We start from the raw sequence: 16,384 nt of genomic DNA, 5'->3' as shown, positions 1-16,384 counted from the left end.
AGCGCGCCGCACGCACAGTGCGGGGGCTCCCCCTCCCCGTAACTCCTCCCGTAAAATACAGGGGATCAGCCCGGGGGAGGGAGGGAAGCAGTGTGGGGGAAGCAGCGAGGTGGTAAACCTCCCTTTTCGCAGAGTGGTACAACCCACGGGCGCTGGCGGAGGTATGAGAACGAATCCAACTTGGCAAGGAAAAGGGGGGGGGCAGCGCAACCTAATTGTTACGGGTGGGTGGTCCGCGCATCCCGCTTCCACCGCCCCGTGATGTTCCACATGTTCCTTTATTGTGGGGGGAGACAGGCCCCGCACTGTATATGCTACACGTAGTCTCCCCATCGCGCACCCCCTTCGCCACCCCCCCCGGCGCCACGTATGGTACGCGCCTCCCCCATAACCCTCCGCGCGCCGCACGCTGCCCCCCTTTATCCCGGCGGCTGCCGAAGGGAGCGGAGGGGCTTTGAGGGGTCAACGCTGTCGGTGAGTCCTGGTTTCCAGCCCCTTCCAGGCCCTAGGAATCCTTATACCCGCACTTAAGGTCCTTTACCCTTCTCCCTGAGCCTCGGCAGTGGAAGTTTCGGGGGTCTCCGGAGCGTCCTTTACACCTCTAGGGCGGGAGGTGGCGGGGCTCCTCAGGATATTTGGGGGTAAGGGGCTCAGGGGCCCCTTCATGGTCTTTAGGGTCCCTTTGTCATCTCAGAATCCCCAAGAAGGAGGTTGTGGTCACCCCCTTTATTATCTTTAGGGCACTTTCCCGTGGAAAGAGAGATTTGGGGGTCCTGTAATTGGGAATAGGGCTCCTTCCCTCAGTGGTGGGAAGGAGGGAGTTTTGGGGGCCTTTCCTTGTATGTGGGGGTCTCTTACCCTGTTAAAGCTTTAGGGAAGGGAGTTTGGGGAGTTCCCCCATCCTCTGTGGCATCCCTTCCTTCCCCCTAGAGTCCTGAAGGAGAAAATTTAGGCTGCCCTTGGTTTTTGGGATAACTTTTCCTTGCTTAGACTCTTAAGGAATGCTGGAGCAACCCCTCCTTCCCAATGTCTTAAGTCTTTTTTCCTTTAGTAGGTCTGGGAAGGGAGTCATGGGAGTTCCTAAGGCTCCTGAAGGAAAAGATTTAGGGATGCCCTTGTTTCCTGAGACTGCCTTCCCCACTTAAAAGCCCAGGGAATATTGGGGTGACACCCCCAATTCCCAATGTTTTAGGCCTCTGGGAAGGAGTGTGTGGAAGCCCTCCTGTATTCCCTGTGGGGTCTCTCCTCCCCTCACATCCCAAAAAGAAGGATGTGGGAGATCTCTTCATTATCTGGGGGATCCCTTTCCAGGCACAGGGGGGATTTTAGGATTCTCCATGTCTTTGGGGTCTCTTTCCCAGGATTTAGGAACTCTCTGTTACAGGTAAGGGGTGGGTGGATTCATGCTGGGGGTCTCCCTAAACCTTTGGGGTTTTCCACAGCTTGTGGGGACACATTCCCTGTTTTTTGGGAATATTCCTGACGTATTAAAGCCTTCACCTCCTGGTAGGGAGGGGAATATAGGGATCTCACACATCCCCAGGTGCCTTGAGGATCTGCTCCTCCCCCCATTCCTTGGATTTTTTGTCCAGTCACTTGCTGCAAAGGGAAACTGGAGCTGCTGCCGTGTCCTGGCACAGAGCAACTGATCCATCCCATATCCCAGCCCCCTTGGCTGCCTTTCCAAACTTATCCTGGAGCTGGAAACCCTGGAAAATCAGCTCCTGTAGGTGCAGCTGGGCTCTGCTTATCTCACCTGTCCTTCTTTTCCTTGTGCTGCTGTTCCCAAACTTCCATTGCCTTGGTGGGGTTTGTCCTCTCCCTGGTTTTTTTTCGTCTCGATGCTCAGGAGGGAGGGATCCATTTCCAGACTATTTTGGGAACGGGCAGAGCCTGCTGTTGTGCTCCATGGGGTTTTTGAAGGATTACATCCCTGACTAAACTTGCTGAGGCTGCCACACTGGTGTTCCCAGAAATCCCACATGGATTTGTTCTGTCGCATTCAGGTCACTGATGATTTGGAATTGATTGGGATCCCGATGGTCACAATCCTTAGGGATGAGAAATTCCCTTTTCTGAGCTGTGTGCCTGTAATTCTTTCCTCTCCGTTTCCAGGTGTGTCCCATTTCTCCTTGACCTTCAGGTAGGACTTCTCCTCACCTGAGCTGTTTATTCCCGACTCTTTTTTCCTATTTCTCCAGAAGGTGACACATTCCCTGTCTTTCCCTACTGCTGATTTCCCGTATCCAGGATTATCTCATTAGGAATCAGCAGCTTGGAGCGGAAAGTTGTGGTTTTAGGTGATCAAGGATGGGAATTGTTGTGTTTTCCTGGAATGTGGAGCTTTGTGTCATAGCAAAGGTGATGCTGAGGGTCTGACTTGGGGGAAGAGCCAATTTTAGGGAATGAAACCAGCAGAGGAGCTGGTTTAAAATGAATAGACACTGGTGTTAATATTTTGATTTATTTTGATTTCCCTGATGGATCTTGAACTCATCCTGAATTTCTGGGCTCTGATATTTCCCAGTGGAGAGAGAACATTCCCAAAACCACTGTGTGGTTTTTAATCCTAAAACTTTGTGTTTCAGGAGGTAAAAATGGCATTTTTGGGTGGAAAACGTTGAAAGGTGATGGTTTGTGTGATTAAAATCCCTTTTGCCCAGGTTCCTCCAGGAAAACTGATGGACACAGAAGAGAAATGACACTTTTTTTCCCAATTTTTCCTTGTTTAGAAGCTTTATTTCCTTGAAAACTTGGGATTTATCAGGACTAAACATGAAGTTTGGCCTCTCATGGAAGCAAAAACGTGCTGCAGGAATGTTGGGAATTATTTTGGTGTAAAATCAACCAAAAATTTGGATTCTGAGCTCCATCAATACGTGCCAGGATTGGGATGGCAGGTTGGGAATTCTCTGGCTGCTGGGATGGGAAAATCCTTTTGGATAACATCACAATAATGTTCTTTTCCTTGTAATTGAAAATGAAAATAAACTTGTTTTTTGTGGTGTCGGTTCACAAACTTCATGGAGTTCTGGAAAGTTCATCAGCTCTAAACTTAATTAAATATGTTAATGAGTTAATCCATTAATTATTAATTAAATCATTAGGCTGAGGAGCTGCTGCATCCATAGAAATTGGAATTTTTCTCTAATTTTATCCTGTTTTTTTTAATGCTGGCATAGGAGCTAAAAAAGTAAGTACCCTCTAATTGTTATGTGTTTTTTTGGGAATGCTGGAAAATCTGGGAATATCAGCACTGCTGGGATATTTATTAGACAAATTACTGCAGAGTTTTCTTAGAAATAATTTAATTTTAAAGGGTTTTTTAAATTAATTTCAGCTCTGTTAAAACAGTTCTTTGTTTGGAGGGAATCCCCTGGTAACTCCTCATTATAGAATTCCTATGGAATTCCTGCTCCATAATTCACCTCATCCATGGAGGCTGCAATTCCAGGGCTTGGAGCTGCTTAAAAACTGGAGCAAAACCATCTGAAATAAATAAATAAAAAATTAATAGTTGGGGGAAGAATTTAACATTTAATTTTAAAAATTCAAATTTTAAATTTAGTTTTGAAAAAACTTAAATTTTAGGAATTTTTGTGGTGCAAAATCCCTCAGAATTACAAAAATCCCAGAAATTTTAGTTCTTTTTTTGTGCAAATTCAGCTCTAATTAAAAAAGTATAATAAACCCCTTATTTTAGGGTTTTTTTGGGTGCAAAATCCAACTAAATCCTGACTTTTTCCACCTACAAGAAGTTCTTGTTGAAGTAGTAGAACATTCCTGTTAAAATAATCCCATTTTTCCTTGGAATCACTCAAAGAAATGGGAAATTTGGGACAAGCAGAGCGTGTCCTAAATGGGATTTTCTGCTTAGAAGTCCTAAAAATTCCAATTTATTGTCCTATTAACTCACTGTTGGTGGGGAATTTTGCTTTCCCATGGATTTTGGGCTGCGGTATTCCTGGACTGCTGCTCTTTGGGAATATGTGGAAGGGAATTAATGCCCAACACGTGGAATTTATGTCATTTAATTCTTTTCCAGCCTGGAAAATTAATATTTAGTGGAAATTTTTGCTTTATTCTAATCAAATTGAAATTATTTTCAATCATTTGCTTTTATTATACTTTTTAAATTTATTATGCTATTTAGTTACTATAATTAAATTTATTTCTATTTAAAGGTCCTAACAAGAATTTATATCTCCCTACAATAAAAGAGAAAAACTTAAATATAAAAATTCAAAATAAGCTTCAATTTTGATTTTTTTTTTTAAATTCTGAATTGAAAACTCAAGTTTTAAGCATTTTTAGCTGAATTGGTTTCCCAACTCAAGGAAAAAAAAAAGAAAAATCTCCTTTTGCTATTCCTCATGATTTGTGTAATTGGAATATAAAATTTGGTATTTTAAACTCTATAAATTTAAGATTTTAGAGGCAAAAGTTCAGTTTATTAATTTATAAATTGCAATTGAAATAGTCAAGAGGCAAAAAAAGCATTTATGTGGAAATTTTAAATTACATTTTCAAGTAAAAGCAATAAATTTTAAAATTAAATTTTAAAATTAAATTGGAATTCAAAGCCAAGCATTTGACTTGAGGCTTCCAAAGTTTTCCAGGAGCCTTTGGAATTACAAACCTTTGAGGACATTGCATCTCTCTGGGAATTCTATTTGGCAACCTGCCACAGATCAATTTTTTATTAATTAATTATTGAATTAATCACGAGATTTGCAGCTCCTGGACAAACGTAATTTGCCAATAACTTGGATTTTATCCTGAAATTATATCCCAGTTTTTCAGCAGCTGCTTTTTAGTAGGAAAAGCCAATCAGGAGTAAACAACAACCTCCAAAATCTCAAAAATTGGAGCCAGTTTTCCAAAAATTTTGCCTAATTGGGAATAACTAACAAATAATTAATGACTAATCCACTAACTTGGAATAATATCTTCTAATTCCCAAGGATTTGAACAAAATCCTATGGTTTTTTCCTGCCTGTTGCCTTAAAATTTGGAATAACGGGGAGAATTCTTGGCACAACAGCAGGAGTATTTTAGGAGGAAGGTGGTTTCGGCTGCGTTGAATTCCTTGGACCTCAAACTTATCCTAAAAGGGAAAAATAAATGGAATATTGGAGCTCTTTTCCCAGGGATATTAATGGATATAAAAAAATCTCCTGCATGCCCTTGCTTTGCTTTTTCTGCCACTACATTGTTGTGCTTATCTCTTCATGCTGCCAATTTTTTCGGGAAGATGAGGACACGGAAAACTCCCTGCTCCGTGGACAAAGTTTGGCTGGAAAAGCACCGGCACGACGAAGCCGAGCGGGAAGCGCCGGAGCCCGAGGCCGTCAACGGGATCTGCCACGAGGATTCCTTGGAGGGGGAGTTCAAGGGGGACCCAAAAAAACCCAGGAATGGCAAAAAGCAACGGAAACGGAAGCGCTCCCCGAAACCCAAAGCTCAGGATTCCAAGCTGGACGCGATCCTGGCGGGAATGTCGGCGGAGCACGTGTGGTTTGACAAGCCCTTGTACGACCGTGCTGAGAACGTCTACAGGAAAAAACTAGCGGATTCCCAGAGTCAGGAATCTCCTGAGACTGGAAAAATGGCTCAGGAATCCCCTGCCGTGGCCAGGTCGAAATCCAGCCAAGATATTCCCAAGCCAAGGATGCTCCCGGTGTGTTCCCACGGGAGCCTGGCCGCCTGTCACCACGTTGTCCAAGGGGTTTGGATCAACAAGCTTGACTTCGATAAGGCCGAGAGGGCGTTTATGGAAAAATCCCAGTTTTTCCTTCCTCCCAGTGTCCTGGCCATCCCATCCGTGTGCGCGAATTCCAGGCTGGGAACGCCGGATGAGGGCTACGGCACTGCCTTGCCCACTCCTGCCACGCCAGGCTTGGCTCCCGCCATTCCCAACTCCTCCGTGGCCTCCATTCCCAGTTTGCCCAGCTCCGACCAGCAGACGGTCAATGGGAAGCCACAGATTTCCAACTGGGAAGTTCTGGCATCCGAGGTTTGGCTGGAAAAACCTCTTTACGATGACGCTGAGAAGAATTTTTATGAGAAGATGTTGGATGGACACCCCTCAGATAAAATCCAACAGTGGCAACGCGGCTGCCCGGAAGCATCCAAGACCCACAACCTTGGGAAGCAAATGGGAATCAGCACCAATCCTCAGCTTCCCAGTTCTCCCAAGGAAAATGCCACCTGCTGCTTTTTCCTGCACAAGGACAGCGAATCGGTGTGGCTGAACAAGGTGACCTACGACAGGGCCGAATCCCGATATTTCGCCCTGGAAGCGGCCAGAGCAGCAGAGAAGACTGGGATCCAGGAATCTGCTGCAGAAAATCCCTCCCATCCAGCTGCTCCGAGCATTCCTGCTCCGGAAATGAAGTAGGAGAAGTTTCTTTGGGGGTAAAACCCATGCAAAAAACCGGCCGGGTCAGGATTGAGCCGGAAGGAATTTGCATGTGGAGAAGACTGGGTGGACTTGGAGATGCTCCTTGTGGGCAGGGAGCTGGGGGGAAAATCTTTCAAGGAATTCTCCTGAGGAATTCTGGTGGATAAAGGCTGCGTTTGTGTGGAGCCAGAGGTGAAAATGTTGAGAGGCAGGGCTGGGAAGTGAGCTCAGTATCCCCTGTTTTTGCATGGATACAGCACCATCCTCCTTTCCATCCTCTTATTCCATATAAAAATCAGCCTCATAACCGGTATCCAGCTTGAAGAAGGTTTGGGAATGACTGGAATACAGTTTAGGGAATCACTCTTGTGGGAGCATGTGCTGTAGTTTGGTTTTTTGAGGGAATTTATATCCAGTCTGTTAATCTTTGGAATGCCCTTGGATCCTCTCCAAAGGCTTAGATGTGTGCAGAGCTAAGGTAGAGACTGATATTCCTGGGAGAAAAAGACTCTTGGAGTATCTGTCCTTATTTCCTGACACTTCAGATCCATGAGTTTTGTTGGGATTTGTTGGAAAGCTTTTAGGATCTTTGCATCAAGGGATTTAGAGGTCAAATACTTTTTGCTTGGTCCTGTTTGGGATCAATTTCCCTTTACTTGGTCAGAACTGGGTATTTGGGAAAATCCACGTGTCTCTGTAAAAATGTGGGATAAATTTGCCTTTATTTGGGATTTTCTGCGAATGATCTTGATTGGAATTCCAGGAGGTCCTGGAGATTTGGGTGTGGAGAGTGGTTTTGGTGCAGGTCCTGTGTCTCTTCTGAGTGGGTGGGTGAGATAAGAAGGGATTTGATTTCAGGAAAATCAGCTTTGGCTTCTACGGAAGTGTTTTATGGGAAACTCTGGGATTTGGGATGGCAAGGAGAAGGTTTGTGGAGCCTGCTCCAGTTGTGGTTTCCTTGTGCTGCTCTATCCCTGCTCTCCACCTCAAACTTCTGCTTGCTCCGTCCCTGTCCCCTGCTGGAATTCAGGGCTTTTCTTCTTTTCGAGGGCTCTGTTTCCCTTCAAATTAAGAATTTAATCCACCTTTGGAAGCTGCTCCATAAAAATCCTCCATTTCCCAGGAGGGAATCCTACAGCAGGATTTGGGGTGTTTTGTGCTGTTTTTCCGTGTAGTGCCAGGTCCGTCACATCCAAGTGTTGCCTTGCTGATTTTCATCACAGATTTCCCAGAAAACTTGTGGATGCCCTATCCCTGGAAGTATCCAGGGAAAAGTTGGATGAGGCTTGGAGCAACCTGGGATAGTGGAAGGTGTCCCATGGCAGGGGGGTGGAACTAAATGATCTTTATGGTCTTTTCCAACCCAAACCATTCCATGATTTCTATTCCCTTTTTATTCTCCTACACAAGACATTTTCCTTAGCATGAACTAGAAAATCCTGGTTTTTTGGGGTTTTTTTTGTGGAATAAGGTCTGGATCAGCTGATTCGTCCCATCCCCACTCCACATCCGGGTCAGGCAGGTGGGTGATTAATCTGTCCTGGCTTTTTAAGAGGATCCTGGATACTTAAATCCACAGCCAAGCCGAGCTGCAGGCACAGAAACCACTCCTGACGAGCTGTTAACCTTCAATCCTTGCAGGAATTCACGTTTTGTGGATATTTCCCCCCCCTTTTCCCAGGAAAATGGCTGTGGATTACTTCTTGCACGACAAGATCTGGTTTGAGAAGTACAAATACGACGACGCCGAGCGAAGGTTCTACGAGCAGATGAACGGCCCCATGGGTGGCTCCTCCCGCCAGCAGGTAATTCCCATTCCCAGGAATTCCAGAGTAAGTCAAAGGACATGATCCACCTGGAATTTTGTGGGATTTCCACTCTCGGTGCTGTTTTATTCCAAGTCTTCCTGGAGCTCTCTAAGCTGTTCATGACCCTTTTTGTCTGGTTTGGGGTTTTTCTTCCCACCATTTTCTGTAGAACCTGAAGGATTTGATCCCAAGGAACTGGGAGATCAGGTGCCTTTCTAACAGGTGAACCTGTCCTAGCTTCCAGCAGTTGTCCTTAATTTTTCCAGGCTGCTGGGATCTGTGGGGGCACAGTTTGAGCTGGAAATCCCCAAATCCCCAATTTTATTGGCAAAGAGTTGTCCTGTCCCCCTTCATCCAGGGAAAACTCTGCTTTGCTTCCATTTTGGAGCAGCAAAGCTTTCCTTTGGGATATTCCAAGGGAATACACATAACCTGAAGTTTGAAGAGAGGCACCACAGCTCCAGAGATGGTTTTTTTGGGGGGATTTTTTTTATCCCTCTCTTTGTACCCCTGGAAATATTCCAGGTGTTCCAGTGGAAGACTCTGTCATGGTACCGGTGAGTTGGGATGGGGAAGGTGGAGGGGGAAGCATGATCCTGCTGAGCTGAAGTACTTCTAGCTTCAATATTATCCCCAAATTATTCCTGTTCCAAGGTTCAGAGCTTTCCTAACCTCTTCCTGCTCCTAACTGCTCGTGCCTTTGGAATGATGAATGTTCAGTGCCTCTTTCTAAGAGTTTACAAGGAATTATTTGCTTAAATAATAACTTTTAGAACATTGTGGCTATTCCTGCTGCCCATCATGGCTTAGGTGCTGGCACAGCACCTGGGAGAAGGGAATAAAAAAGATTGGGAAGCTCTGGATGAGTGCTGGAAGCAGATTTTGGAGTGAAAACCTCTTGGAACAGTTCAACTATTTCAAGGCACATCAGGAGCTTCCAGTGAAGGAGTTCAGCTTGGGAAAGGTGGTTTGAAGGATCTCTGGAGATCCTGCAGCAATTTATCAGCCACTTTTCCTATGGAAAAATATCCCCACACTCCTTAAAACCTTCTTGGAAGCAGCAGGAAGTGGGACCCACCTGGATGTGTCCAGAGTGTTCTCCTTTATTTTCTGTTTACCTCAGGATTTGGGGCTTGTGGGAGGTTTCATGTCTCGGATTTTGCTGGTGGGGGTTGCAGTCTGGGAGAGGCAAGGAGTGAATGGATCATGGAATTCCCAGGGAGGGAATCTTGAAATCCAGGCTAAGGCATGGCAGCAGGAGCAGAGGGAAAAAATTCCTGGTGTTCTGGATTGCACCTCTCTGGATAGAGTGCTGGAGTCAGGGTTGTCACTTCCTGCCTGAACTCAGGTAATATTATGGAAAAATCCTGCCTGAAGCTGGATTTTTAAGGAGTTCTGGAGTCACTCCAACCCTCTGGCAGCTTCCCAAACCTTTCAGGGTAATCACAGGGAATTTAAAAGCTCTTTGACTGGATGATCTTTCAGGACACATGACCAGGGATTGCAGTCGGTGCCACCTGATTTAGCCCCAGTCCTTGCAGCAAAAATCGCTGAATCATGGAAAGGAAAATTCCCAATTCCCCCCGCTCTTCCCTCCTTTTGTTGGGGTTTTTTTTTTTTGAACTTCCCTGCTGATTTTTTTTCCCCCATGTTTTAATATTTTTTTTTTAAAAAGAAACTCTTGGTTCTTTCTGCGCTGTTTGCAGGAGAACGGAGCCAGCACGATCCTCCGCGACATTGCCAGAGCCAGGGAGAATATCCAGAAATCGCTGGCCGGAGTGAGTACCCAAGCTCTCACCAGCTGGCTGCCTGCATCCATATTTTTTTTTTTTTGTGGAATTCTAATCCCATAGATTGTTTGGCTTCTTGGTTGGAAGTTAGAGGAGAAGACCAAGGTGTGCAGCGCCGTGTCCCACCAGCTCCATCCTGTCCCGATGCGCTGCTCGCTGGCAGCGCTGCCAAAACTGGATTTGGGTGAAAAGAATTCCTTGAATTGGGCTTTTCCTTCCTTCCTTTTTTTTTTTTTTTTTTTTTTCCTTTCTCCTGGTGGGATGTTCCCATGGGTCTTAACTAACAGGTTCCAACTCCCAAGCACTGGAGTGTGTGGCTCTTTTTTGGGATACACTGGGCTGCCACCTTCTCTTCCCTGTTTTGCTTCCAGTTTAGGGTATGTGCCAAAAAAAAAAAAAATAAAAAAAAAAGGTGTTTTCCATCTGCTGTATCCAGGGAATTCAGCTTGGTTACAAGCTCCAAGGCTGGAGCATCCTGGAGGAGCTCAGGAATATCCTTTGTGGAGGTGTTTTTGTGCTGAGTGCAGACAAGAGCGTTAAAAACCTTCCTTTTTGTAAAAGGAAGTTAAAATATTAATAAGTGGAGTTGTTTTATGGGAAAGGAAAATCCATGGAATACAGCCCAGGTGTCTTGATCTCCCTACCTCTGCAGTAGGACTCCCAAAGGAATCCATCTGTTATTTGGTCTCATAATTCCCTCTTGGAATGTTTAACACCCTCAGTTTCTATCTTGATCAGCCCAGTATCAGGGAACAACAAGGAATTCCCCCTTTCCCAAGGGGAATATTCCATATTCCTCCTTACACCAGGAGAAAGGAACCAGACATTTGGGATAAATATAAGGAATCAATATTTCAGCCAACAACTTAAGGAAAATTTTCCTGACTCTCATTTTATAAGGAAAAAAAAAACATGGATAAAGGAGGCCCCCATCCCAAACAGGATCAAAGAACTCTGCACAAAAATTCCTTTGGGAAGAACTTTTGGAATTGGGCAAGGGGCAGGGAATCTAAACCCAAATCACCTGGAAGTGCTGCTCATCCTCATCTTCCAGAATGGTTTGCCAAAGATGAGGAATTTCTTCCCTGACTCCTGTTAAAGAGCTTTTTTTGGGAGAGAATCCCAGAAGTTTGGATCATCCAGGTGCTGTAACAGGGAACTGGCAAAGCACCAGCCCAAAGCCAGGACAGGAATTTTGGGATATAAATTGTTTGCAGATGTTTTTGGGGGATTAGTGCTGGATGTAAAAAATTCCTCTGCTGGATTTTTTTTTTGTTCCTGGGAGAGGGGGTTGGATCTTCCACTGAAAAATAATTGGAATACTCGGCTTTTGTAGCTTGCATCCCTCAAGGATCATCATTAATCTTGGATAACCAGGCTTGACTGTAGAACATTCCTAAACTTAAACTTATTCCTTACATTCCCAAAACCTGAATTTACACTGTGTGATCCGGAGAAAAGCAGGAAGAACGTTTTTATTGCGAGATTTTTGCCTTTCCTTCCTCCAGAGTTATTGTCAGGGGTCTTTAGATGTGGCAAGGGAAGAATTGGCTCTGAAAAGATGGGACAATGGGAGTTTTGGCCTTTTTGCTGGGAATTTCAGGCTGGGATTGTGTCATAAAACGCAGGAATGAGCACTTGGAATGGTCGAGGCCTCCAGAAAAACGGGATAAAGCTCTGCCACTGGAAACATTTGTTTGCACATCCCTTTCATCCAGCTTTGCATGGCCATCCCAGATTTTAGCAGTTTCCAGTTGGCTCCATGGCTGGAGATTCCCTGGATCCTGAGTTGTTCCCTGATCCAGGGAGGTGATCCCGCCCTTCTCCTCAGCCCAGGTGAGGCCTCAGCTGGAAAACTGGGTCCAGCTCTGGTCTCCTGGGGAAAAGACAGGCCTGGAATGAGTCTAGGAATATGATGGAGCTCCTGGATTATGAGGAAAAGCAGGAAGTGGAACAGGAAATTCCACCTGAACATGAGGAAAATCTTTATTGTCTCTGATATTTATAATGTATTTTAGGGAGTCAAACTTCAGGGAATAACAGATGTTTATATCCCAAGGTACCCTTCATAATTCCCAGGGATTTATTTTGCTTGGATGATTAAATTTATGCACAATCCTGGTGAGATTCCAGCTTTCCCAAACACTTGAACTGTCCAAAATATTTGGAATAGGCTGCAACTCTGAGGTGGGTTCAGCACAAAAATTTAAAAAAAGAAGGATTTAAGGGCTTTATCCAAGCAGAGAGTGTACAGGAAATGAGGAGAGTGATGCTGTGGAACTCCCCACCTTTGGAATTCTGAATTCTTATCCCTGATAAAATTCATGGATACTTGTGTGGAGCTGGAAGTTGGAAGAGGGAATAGTTTTTGTGTGCTCTAATGGAGGTGTGCTATCCACATTCCCAAATCTTGGAGCGTCCTTTCCTCAGGGAAGATCCCAGAGTGTCATAGAGGCAATTTTCCCATAATTTTTGAACTCATCCCAGGATTTGGGGCTTGGTTGTGCCTCTTGCATTGTCTTATGGGTTCCAATTAAGATCTCTTGATTGCTTGAGCTTGGGACAGGCATCCCTTGCTCTTCCCATGCTCTTCCCTCTTTTTTTTTTTGAGGAATTGTTACGAACAGGGAAGAGAAATGTCCTCTTCCTGTGCTGGCAATGTTGAGGCACCTCCAATCTTTGTGGGAATTTTGAGTCCCTCACAAGAAGGACATTTAGGGGCTGGAGCATTTCCAGGGAATGGATTGGGAAGGGTCCAGAGCACCAGGAGCAGCTGAGGGAGCTGGGAGGGCTCAGCCTGGAAACAAAGGAAGCTCAGGGGGAACCTTCTCACTTCCACAAATCCCTGATCTGCTCCCAGGGAATGAGGGACAGGATGAAAGGAAACCCCACCAGAGGGCAGATTTAGCTGGAATATTGGGAAAATTCCTCATGGAAAGGGACTGTCCAGCCCTGGCACAGGGGTGGAGTCCCCATCCATGCAGGGATTTTGTGGATGTGGCACTTGGGGACGCTCTCAGTGGTGACCCTGGGGGAACATTTGGACTCGATGGGCTCAGAAGGGTTTTCCCACTTTGTAATTCCATGATTTCCATCCTTGGAGCATCAGGGCTGGCATGGTGTGATGAGCCCATAGTGCTGCATGAGCTCCCTGCAGGCACCGAGATGTTCACGGAGAAGATCCCAGAATTCCTGGGGGAATGTTTGCGTGCAGTGTGAGGCTGTTTCCCACCGCTCCGTAACTTTTCCTTGCATGCGGATCTTCCCTGCGCTTGAGTTCTCTCTGGAATAGTGAAACCCTTTCCCATCTTCCCAAACCTTTTCCCCCCCTGCAGCAGAAGACGCCTGCTCGGAGCAAGGAAGCTCCTTGTGCCCATCCCAAGAAACAATCGAGACGCTCTGCTGTAAGTGAGCCGTGCATGGATGGAGCCTTTGGAAAAACGGGAGAGGATTTGGTGGGACAAGGATGGAGCAAGTTCTCCTTCCTCGGTGTTTGGCACCCAGATAAACCTGGATAATGGGATCTGATAACAGGGAGTTGTCCCAGCTCCGTGTCCAGGGATCTGCGCTCACCTTCCTGAGCCTGAATCCGTGGCTGAGGTGTCGGAGGTGGAATTTTTTCCTGCTCTTTTGGTATCTCCCAGCCTCATCCCTGGAAGTGTCCAAGGCCAGGTTGGACAGGGCTTGGAGCAGCCTGGGATAGTGGAAGGTGTTAGACTGGATGATCCTTAAAATCCCTTCCAACCCAAACCGTTCCATGATTCACACCTTTCCTTGTGCCTCACATTCTTCATCTTACCCCTGCTTTTCCCTCTCCATCTGCTGAGATTGCATGTTGGAATTTTGTGCAGGGTCAAAGAGAATAAATTATTCTCTCTTTTCACTTAGAAATGACAATTCAAGGGCAAATCCCATTATTTTCTTTGCCTTTGCTGCCTGGAATTGATGGATAAGGAACCTCCTTAACATTAAAAAAAAAAAAAAAAAAAGCTCTTTTTTTGCTGTCAAAAAATCCATTGGAAGCCAGAGTGGAATAATTATTCCCTCAGGATGTGTTAAAGCAGGTTGAAATTGTTAGGAATTAAAAGCTGGCTTGGGGAAGGTGGGAGTAGAAATCCTGGCATCTTTCCAGCTTTCCCAGTGTTACCTTAGGCCGGTCATTCCTGTCCCTCAGTGGGTTGGGAGAGGAGACTGAGAGACTCCAAGAATTTTTTTAAAGGGCTCAGTATGAAATTTTCGTATAAATTTTGGGTGGTTTTTGTGGCATTTTGGGATCTGAGAGTGGGAGAAGTGATTTTATCCTTTGCTCCTTGGTGCCAGCTGAAATTCCTTGGGATTTAGTCCATGCTTCATTTTCTAGAGCTGCTCCATTAGTTCCTATCCTAATTTAGAGAAAATACCCTTGGTTTTAGTTCAGCTCCTAAATTTTCTCCCTCCCCGAGGACATGACTCTGCTTTGCTTCATGGAATTTTCAGGAGGAGGGGAAACAACTCGCTTTCATCCCGGTTTTCCTCGTTGCAGAGCGCAAGCACAACCTCCTTGGGGGCTGCTGGTGACCAAAATGAGCTTCTGTCCCGAATTTCCCACCTGGAAGTGGAAAACCAGAACCTCCGCAGTGGTGAGTGGGAGAATCCTTGTCCTGGCTGGAGACCTGACACGAAACTGGGAATTTAAGGTCATTTTTCCTATTTTTTTCCCTTCTTTTTCCAGTTGTTGCAGACCTCCAGATGGCCATTTTCAAGTTGGAAAGCCGCCTGAACGCTCTGGAGAAATCCTCAACTTCCCACCAGCCTTCACCTGTTCCTCCGACCCAGGTGAGCCTTGGAAAAATGCTGGAATTTTTCTCTAGGAATTCAAATTACGGCCGGATCAAAGATCCATGTGGACAAACGTCCTGTTTCGATAAATCCATATGAATATCGCAGTGTGTGGGGATTGTTCCGCGTCCTGAGCAGTGGGGATTCCCATTCCTGAGCTTTTTTGGCTGCTCTGCTCCAACTCCAGGTTAACCTTTTCCCTCTTTTCCCTTAAAAAAACTCGGATCCGGTGAAGAAAGTGGAACCATTCAGCATTCCCTCCAAAAAAGTGGAGCTCCCGGCCAAGAAAGCCGAGCCGGCTGCTGCCGAGGATGATGAGGATGATGACATCGACCTTTTTGGGAGCGATGATGAGGAGGAAGACCAGGAAGCTGCCAAAGTCCGGGAAGAGCGGCTCCGGCAGTACGCGGAGAAGAAAGCCAAGAAGCCAGGACTCATCGCCAAATCTTCCATCCTGCTGGATGTGAAGCCGGTGAGTGATTGGAATTTGGGAAGCTCTGGGAGTGAGGCTGGGAATCCTCTTTCATCCAAGTTGGTGGTGGTAGAATTCCAAACAAGGGGCTTGGAGCGAAGTGGGATTTGTTGCCATGGAATCCTAGAATGGGTTTGGATGGATGGGACCTTGAATCCCATCTTACTCCATGGGCAGGGACACCTTCCCCTATCCCAGGTTGCTTCAAGTGGCCTTGGACACTTCCAGGGATGGGGCAGCCACAGCTTCTCTGGGAATCCTATTCCAGGGCCTCCTCATCCTCCCAGGGAGGAATTTTTTCCCAGTATCTCATCTAATCTCACCCTATCCCAGTTGGAAATCATTCCCCCTTGTCCTGTCCCTCCATCCCTTATCCAAAGTCCCTCTCCAGCTCTATTGGATCCCGTTGAGGCACTGGAAAGGGCTCCAAGGTCTTCTGGAGCCTTCTCCAGCCAAGGAAGGAGACTTTGGATCAGCTGTGACATTCCCAGAGGTGTCACAGTGTCACTTGGATATCCCTTGGAGCTGCTGTTGATCTCCAGGAAAACGCTAAAACCTCCCAATTCCCGCTTTTCCAGTGGGACGATGAGACCGACATGGCCAAGATGGAGGAGTGCGTCCGCTCCATCCACATGGATGGGTTGGTGTGGGGAGCTTCCAAACTGGTCCCAGTTGGATATGGCATCAAGAAACTCCAAATCCAATGCGTGGTGGAGGATGAGAAAGTCGGGACAGACATCCTGGAGGAGGAGATCACCAAGTTTGAGGACTACGTAAGTCTGGGAGCTGGATACTGGGAGGAGTTGGAAAGGGACCCATGGGAAGGGGTTAACTCTGGTGTGTTTTCCTGGGAACACCTGGATGACTCCAGCTTTTGTCCCCTTCCAGGTGCAGAGCGTGGACATTGCTGCTTTTAACAAGATTTAGAAGGAAAAACTGTATCCCCCTCATCTGAACCCGGAACTAATAAAGATGAACGTTGGGCGTGCATGTAGGGTTGTGGGTTTTTCCTTCAGGTGCAGCTTCTCCAGAGGGATTTGGTGGGAGATTTTGGGATATTTGAGCAGCCTGGGCTACTGGAAGGTGTCCTCCC

At 46.1% G+C, this 16,384-nt stretch overlaps 1 protein-coding gene across 7 annotated transcripts; it reads left to right on the top strand.

Moving 5' to 3' along the window:
• Positions 1-392: 392 nt before the first annotated feature.
• Positions 393-16,281, top strand: EEF1D (eukaryotic translation elongation factor 1 delta). 7 transcript variants are annotated; one of them, XM_042036536.1, is made up of 11 exons: positions 405-474; positions 3,183-3,193; positions 5,255-6,396; positions 8,085-8,208; positions 9,918-9,989; positions 13,337-13,405; positions 14,524-14,620; positions 14,713-14,816; positions 15,055-15,291; positions 15,870-16,064; positions 16,180-16,281. In XM_042036536.1, the coding sequence occupies exons 3-11, from the start codon at positions 5,255-5,257 to the stop codon at positions 16,216-16,218; spliced, it is 2,079 nt and encodes a 692-aa protein (XP_041892470.1). In that variant the 5' UTR covers positions 405-474; positions 3,183-3,193; the 3' UTR covers positions 16,219-16,281. The 7 variants fall into 7 exon arrangements, with proteins under 7 accessions (XP_041892471.1, XP_041892472.1, XP_041892470.1 ...); XM_042036532.1 differs by lacking the exons at positions 405-474; positions 3,183-3,193 and having other exon boundaries at positions 13,340-13,405; XM_042036537.1 differs by lacking the exons at positions 3,183-3,193; positions 5,255-6,396; positions 13,337-13,405 and having other exon boundaries at positions 393-474.
• The last annotated feature ends 103 nt before the right edge of the window (positions 16,282-16,384 follow it).

This window comes from Corvus kubaryi, unplaced genomic scaffold (assembly GCF_017639235.1).
Source record: "Corvus kubaryi isolate FWS band 111438036 unplaced genomic scaffold, C.kubaryi_AGA036_p1.0 37385, whole genome shotgun sequence".
NCBI classification, from domain to species: domain Eukaryota; kingdom Metazoa; phylum Chordata; class Aves; order Passeriformes; family Corvidae; genus Corvus; species Corvus kubaryi.
This window is presented reverse-complemented; position numbering and strand designations above follow the sequence as displayed.

Excerpts from the sequence above, each read along its gene's own strand:
- EEF1D (XM_042036536.1), top strand. The coding sequence starts at position 5,255 with ATGAGGACACGGAAAACTCCCTGCTCCGTGGACAAAGTTTGGCTGGAA. Across the intron at positions 6,397-8,084 it reads ATTCCTGCTCCGGAAATGAA|GAAAATGGCTGTGGATTACT; the intron begins GTAGGAGAAGTT and ends CCCTTTTCCCAG. Across the intron at positions 13,406-14,523 it reads AACAATCGAGACGCTCTGCT|AGCGCAAGCACAACCTCCTT; the intron begins GTAAGTGAGCCG and ends TCCTCGTTGCAG.